At 36.6% G+C, this 7,588-nt stretch overlaps 2 protein-coding genes and 1 pseudogene across 2 annotated transcripts in view; 2 read left to right on the top strand and 1 right to left on the bottom strand.

Annotated features, from left to right (window-relative positions):
- Nucleotides 1–7,588, bottom strand: part of LOC141442401 (octopamine receptor beta-1R-like) — a gene marked incomplete in the record, with an annotated part of 143,786 nt that overhangs the window by 60,624 nt on the left and 75,574 nt on the right.
- On the top strand, nucleotides 1,796–5,721 carry LOC141442403 (endoplasmic reticulum-Golgi intermediate compartment protein 2-like; annotated as a pseudogene).
- The window catches only part of LOC141442066 (uncharacterized), a 1,062-nt gene continuing 691 nt past the window's right edge, over nucleotides 7,218–7,588 (top strand). Inside the window, exon 1 of the mRNA XM_074106975.1 lies at nucleotides 7,218–7,239. Within this exon, the coding sequence (XP_073963076.1) occupies nucleotides 7,218–7,239 (22 nt within the window). The remainder of the gene's footprint in view (nucleotides 7,240–7,588) is intronic.

Raw genomic sequence — 7,588 nt, 5'->3', positions numbered from 1 at the left:
CTGTTAAGTACTTCCAGTAAACGAGTCTTCTAGTGACTTTATAGAAGTCTGTGTTTTATATCTGTGTACGGTTGCTATGACTTGTTATTCTTTGATTTGTCTTTATTCCAATATATTTTCCCTTAACAAATGCATTTACTTTAATATGGTAGCAGAGCGCAAAAATAAGATTTGAAGCTTAAACCGGATAACGGTCTATTTTTTCAAAGAGTGCGGAACAATCAAATCGAACGAAAATGGGTTCAAACATTAAATTCGAGATTGGACGACTCGAAGGTAGTACCAACTGGCAAACCTGGAAATACAAAGTTTCGTTGCTATTGCGGAGCATACCAGGTACGCTAGATATAATCCAAGGTATAGCGACAAAGCCTGATCCGCCTGCGGCGAAGGCGTCATCTGAGGAATTGTTAAAATATAAGACTGATTCGGACAAGTACCAAAAGTCTCGACAGTCATGCATTGCTTATCCTTACGACCAACATGACCGAAGAAACCTTAAACAAGGTAATTCGATGTGGAACGTCGAAAGATATGTGGACAGAGCTACATCGTCTTTATGATGGGGCAAAGGAAGATCGAAGCTATGAACTTTGCATGAGGTTTTTCCGCTTTCAACTTGAAGATAATGATATGGCAAGTCACATCTCGACACTTAAAAACATATGGTACGACTTAAACAAGGAAATTGATGGAAATGAACTCCCGGAAATGCTTTTAATTTGCAAAATCTTGGATACCCTTCCAGATAAATATTTTAACTTTAAGTCTAGCTGGTTGTTGATGAATAAGAGTGATCGAAATATCGAAAATTTGACGACTCAGTTGTGTGCGCACGAAAGAGCTTTAACGAGTGGATGTAAGGACAACATCGAAGAAGCATTAGTACTGAGATCTAAAGGAAAAAGTAAGGATAAATTTAAGAAAAGGAAATGCAATTATTGTAGAGAGGGATTCCACAAGGTCACATCATGTCAGAAGTGGATTGCGGATGGCAGACCTCCTAAGCCTCCCAAGCAAGCTGCGAATATTGCGATGTTGACAGGCCTGGCTTTAGCATGCGACAATCAAATCACTGATAAAGACACTTGGTATGTCGATAACGGTGCGACCAGTCACTTTACAAATAGAAGAGACATATTCCAATCTTTTGAAAACTTCGGAGAATCGCGTAATGTATTGACGGCGAACGGAGAGGTGATCGAATGCATAGGAAAAGGCTCTATTCAAATTGAAGCTGACATAAAAGGTCATAAGGAGTTAATAACCTTAAAAGACGTATGGTATGTTCCAAGCATTAAGAGAAATTTATTTTCTGTGCTAGCCGCGCAAGATACGCTAAAGAACAGCATCTTTCAGTCAAATGCTCAGTCATGCAACATAAGTATTGATGGCAAAGTTGTTTTAATCGGAAATCGTGAAAGTATGGCGGTTTATACAAACTTAATGTCAAAACACTTATGCCAGAACTTGAGATTAACCAATTGACAACGTCACAAAATCTTCAACTCTACCATGAACGCCTAGGACACCAGAATAAGAGACATGTAGCAAAACTGATACAAAGAGAACTAGGAGTGAGTCTAGACTCAAGTTCCACAGATATCTGTGAAGGCTGCGTCTTTGGCAAGACACATAGGCAAAAGTTCGGAGAGAGACCAAGAGCTACAAAATCTGGAGAACAAATTAGCGCAGACGTATGTGGACCATTCCCATACTCGATTTCAAAGTGTAGATACTACGTTCTGTTTAAAGACAACTACTCAAAATATCGATGGATCTACTTTCTGGCACAAGTCTGAAGTTCACGCATGCTTGAAAGACTTTCTTGCTGAAGCTAAAACTTGCGGACACGTCGTACAGGAGTTACTCACCGATAATGGAGGAGAGTTCGACAACGAACAAGTACGAAATACTTTGAGACAATTCGGGGTAAGACAAAGATTTACGATGCCTTATACACCTCAACAGAACGGTTCTTCTGAACGCGAAAATCGTACGGTTGTAGAAATGACAAGAGCACTAATGCATGCTCATGATGAGATACCGAAAGGTTTATGGGCTGAGATATCCAAAGCTTCAGTCTACATACTGAATAGAACGGGACCTACTCCAATAGAAGGAAAGTCACCGCACGAACTTTGGTACGGTAAAAGCCAAGAATAAATCACTTGAAAATATATGGTAGTCATTGCTACGTACATGTTCCAAAAGAAAAGAGATCAAGTAAGCTAGACAGGAAGGCTGAAAGAGGGATACTTATCGGATATGATGGTGATGAAGGATATCGAGTATTTGATGTGAAGAATCTCAAATTGATCAGATCACGAGATATTGTTGTTGATGAGATATCTTTGCTAGACAAAAAGAAGACTGATACAACTTCAAAAATACCTGAACCTGATACAAATATCTACGAGCTACCTGTTCCTTCAACGAGTTCTCCAACTTTTTATGAAGAACATCATCCACAAGCACAATCAGAGACAAACGATAGTGTTGAAGAGTATGAGTCATTTGAAGAAGATGAGACAGTTGAAAATAATATAGATCCCAATGTTATGACACGACAAAACGTAGACTTGCCAGTGCATGGCGAGCGTCAACTACGTGATCGAAGCCGGATTAAACCTCCACAAAGATTTAGTTTCGAGCAGTTCATTAACGAGGCTATATCCATTCCTGAACCATCTTCATATCGAGAAGTTTTACACAATCCTGAAAAAGATAAATGGATCGAAGCGATGGACAAAGAAATACAATCCCTTAAAGAAAATCAGACGTGGGAATTAACTAACCTGCCTAAGAATCGGAAAGCACTACCTTGCAAATGGATATTTAAAATTAAAAGAAATCCTGATGGTACAGTCGACAAGTACAAAGCACGTTTAGTTGCTGTTGGCTACAATCAAAAGAAAGGTATTGACTATGACCAGACATTTAGTCCAGTTGCGAAAATGAGTACAATAAGACTTCTGTTAAGCATTGCTGCAAATGAAGGATTAGCGCTTAGACAGTTTGACGTTTCTACAGCTTTTCTATACGGTACCGTCAAAGAAGAAATTTATATGCGACAACCAGACGGCTTTGATGACAGAACTGGCCGAGTATGCAAGCTGAAAAGAAGCCTATATGGACTTAAACAGGCACCTAAATGCTGGAATGAGTGCATTCATGATTTTCTTATAGAATCTGGTTTTATCCAGAGTGAAGCTGATCCCTGTGTCTATGTCCGAGAACGTGGACAAATAAGATACTAATTGGGCTCTATGTTGATGACGGTCTGTTGGCTGCATCAGATGAGAAAGAGGCAGATGATTTCATCCAAAATGAATTGAAAGGTCGATTTAAAATAACGACAAAAATTCCATCTTACTTCCTTGGGCTCGAAATAGAACAAAACAATGAATGTATTAAGGTTCATCAAGCTGCTTACACTCAAAAATTGCTAGACAAGTTCGGGATGAGTAACTGCAAAGCTGTTGGGACACCCATTATAAAATGCGAAAGGAAATGGAGAAAGAAGAATGTCCTGATCAACAGTCAAATTTTCCATACCGACAAGCTGTTGGATCTCTAGCTTATCTTATGGTTGCAACGAGACCAGATATAGCATATGCAGTTGGGGTGGTATCAAGAAGCCTAGATACCCTACCAAAATAATATATTCAACAAGTAAAGAGAATCTTTAGATACTTAAGAGGAACTGTCGATACAGGACTCGAGTATAAAAAAGGCGAAAGTCGTCTTGTATGCTACAGTGATGCAGATCACGGTGGTGACGATACAAGCGGATGCTCTACGAGCGGAGTGTTATGCTTTATGCTGGATCGGCCATATCCTGGCGAAGCTCCAAGCAAACCACGGTTGCACTGTCGTCTACCGAAGCGGAGATAGTAGCGGCCAGTGAAGCAAGTCGAGAGATTATTTGGCTGAAAAGGTTGTTACAAGATCTAAAAGTAAATATTGACACGCCTACTTTGCGAATTGATAATGAATCAGCAATTAAACTGGCATACAACCCTCCATCGGTACAGCATCGAAGACTAAGCATATAAAAATAAAACACTTCTATGTCAGACAGTGTATATCTGAAAATGATATAGTCATTGAACAAGTACCGACAGCAGAACAATTGGCTGATATATTCACGAAGCCTCTGTACAAGCCAAAATTGATTAAGCTTTGTGAACAGTTTGGCTTGAAAAAGGCAAGGAAATGTTAAAGTACTTCCAGTAACGAGTCTTCTAGTGACTTTATAGAAGTCTGTGTTTTATATCTGTGTACGGTTGCTATGACTTGTTATTCTTTGATTGTTGATTGGTCTTTATTCCAATATATTTTCCCTTAACAAATGCGTTTACTTTAATACTAGCTTATTAGCAGCTAGTAAATTTTGATCCTTCTGTCACAAACCTTTGTCCAATTGTCAATGTCAGTCAAACTCGCTTGCTGTTGGCTAGGTATCTATTGTCAACCACTGTGCGTGCATTGCAAAATTTAGTTAAATAAGTTTTATTCTAAGTTTATTACTCTTTACTGAAAGTAACGCAGAGAAAATGCTGAGTATAGAGAAAAAAGAATTTGATTGACAAAGTAAAGGAACTGGACGCCATTTTCAAAAATTACCGGAAGAATACGTCGACAGTACTCCGGTTGGTTGGAACGTTTCTCTGTTATCACATTCTTCTTTTATAATGTGGTTAGTTTAAGCGAAGTAACATACTATTTTGATAGCAATTTGGTTGTTTAAGTTTTTCACCCGACACTGACATGGACGAGAAAATTAAGGATAAACATCGATATAACTGTTGCAATGCCGTGTTCGAACTTAGGCCCGATATTTTTAGATTCTACGTCACAAAGCGTTTTTGGTTTTGGTGAATTAACTGAAGAAGATACTTGGTTCGAATGACACAGAGCAACAGGACTCTTTGATGCTGTTAAATACTTAAATTCATATTTACGGAAGAGTATCACTCTATTTGGCAGTTGCTGTGAAAAAAGGGCATGGGTCGGTCCGTGCGACAGTGCCGGCTAGAAAACGAAGCCAAATCGACGGCCAGATGCCTGCAGACTTCATGGTATCCTAATCCTTAACAAAGTTGCTGGCAACTTCCATATAACAGCAGCAAAAGCTTGCACTTACCACGAGGCCACATACATTTAAACATGATGTCGATGTGATACGCCGCAAAACTTCAGTCACAGGATAAACCGGTTCAGCTTTGGCAGTTCCGGCCAATGGATATATATACCCGTTAGAAGGAGATGAGAAACGAACTGACGAAAAAACATGCTGTATCAGTATTTTGTTGAAGTTGTTCCACTGATGTTGATACTGCATTTGAAGGATCAAACTTTCCAGTATTCTGTAAAAGAGCTAGAAAGACCGATCAGTCATTCAAAAGGGTCACATGGTGTTCCGGGGATATTCTTTAAATATGATATGGCAGCGTTGAAGATCAATGTTTATCAAGAAAGGGAGAATTTGCTCCAGTTTATGCTAAGACTGTTTTCTATCATAGGTGGTATTTACATCATTGTAGGTTTCATAACTACTATAGTTTTGTCTATGAGAAACGCTTTTATTAAGAAAGCTGCTCCAACCTTGTTAAACCACAGGCATGTTTTAGATGCTAAACCTAGACCGGTTGAAGTTAATCCATTATTAGTACAGTCAGATTTAAATGTTCCTTTAGATATAGTGAAACAATGATAGCGGACATTATTAATAGACATAAGAGAATGTGCACTGAATTTGTATATAAGAGATTATTTTTATGAAAATGTTAATGCGAAACCCAGTTTTTTTTTTAATTTAAAAATTTAACCATTAAGCTCATGCTTGTTTCCCAGTAATCCAGTGAAACATACTAGTAGTAACACATGTTACAGTTACGAAGTAGCTGTTGCCCGTGACAATGTCTGAAGTATTTGCTTATCTTTCCTGCAGAAACTATGCAATTTTCCAGCTTCAAACTTATATCCCTTTTCAGGGTCTTAAACTATTTCTATATGAATTTAATCTTAAGTGGTTCAATGGTTTAAGCATGAAGGCACAGTGTTATTTTCTAATTCATAATATTAGTAAAGTATGTGCTTTGACTGTAATAGAAATCAACAAATGTCTATTAAATTTCAAATGTAGAATGAAACAAAGTATACATATTGAAAAAAAAATGTTTCAAGTCTGCATATTTCACAGTGCTGCATGAATGCCATGTTGCTGTGTTATCAGGACTTTATTATGGCTATCGTTAATTGCTAGAATATAAAAAATTTCCTTCAGGTGTTTATGATAATGGAAACATAGAAGCAATTAATTTTGCAGTATGTGTAATTTCTTTGACATTCTACACTTCATTGACTTGTTATTGACATGAACTCGTATAAATGTCATGTTCGGCAATATTGTTTACTTGTGAACTGTTCCAATTTTTTTAGTCTACCTAATAATGATTTTGATAAATATAGTGACGTAAGTATAGTCAAGTGTAAAAATATGAACTTGTTCAAAGTTTCAAACATATGTACCAAAGACTCTTATTCCGACGCAATAGGCCGTAGTAACATATTTTGAGTGGTTCGAATAGATACTTATTGTTGCACTTGACTGTACGCTCAAACCAACTGAATCCTGACCCACTGCGGAACCTTTTCATGGAAAAAGTCATTGTGACATTGCTTTGCTTGACAAGAAAGAACACACATTGGGAATCGAACCCAGGTCCTCAGCATTCCGTGCTGCGTGCTATAACCCCTACACCACTGCTGATACCATTAAAGTAACAAAATGGAGTTGAAATAAAAAATACAAAAGACGCCAAAAATCAATCATAATTTCTATGGTGGGTCAGGAATCAAATTGTCCAATCATACTAGATATTAATTGGGACCTGAGACCTTATTGTCTAACACACTGAATCATAATCGTTTTAAAATTAGTAAAATTTCGGAATTTGAATTCAACTGCCAAACCTAATCAAAATCTGTTAATGTAAGAGGAACTCGTAAGAAAAGACAAGAAAAAATATGCAAATTATTGTGCCACGTTTATTTTTTAAAATTATTCTAAGCTTTTGCATTTACTTAACTGAAATTATTTTTGAAAATTTAAAATTAAATTTTGTATTTTTTTTTAATAGCTTGATATATTTTTAGTTTAAAAATCTATAAATTAATAAATTTGATTTGTATTATAATATGCGAATATAATGGATCTTTATATCTTTATAGGTATACTTATTTAAACGTAAACATAATTTATTCATCCAATGTATTTTCTGTGTACCTATATAGGCTAATTTTATTTTGTATTGTTTTTGATTAATTTTGAAGTTTAAGTACCTACTTTAAGTAAATATCGGATATGGAGCACATAACGATTTGTTACCAGTTTTATAGGTACCATTTATCAATGAAATGAAAGTAAATACATTTAAATGTGGGCCACCGTATTCCGTCAATTATTTATTATTCACACCTTGTCCTCAAACTAGTTTTAAGACCCAAATTATAGTTCCCAATGCCATTATTATTTGTTTAAAAAATACCACGTTGTTTGTTGTTTGTAATAAAGCCGAAA

This window comes from Choristoneura fumiferana, chromosome 25 (genome assembly GCF_025370935.1).
Source record: "Choristoneura fumiferana chromosome 25, NRCan_CFum_1, whole genome shotgun sequence".
Lineage (NCBI taxonomy): Eukaryota > Metazoa > Arthropoda > Insecta > Lepidoptera > Tortricidae > Choristoneura > Choristoneura fumiferana.
Note: the sequence above shows the minus strand (reverse complement) of the source record. Positions and strands in the feature narration are given on the sequence as shown.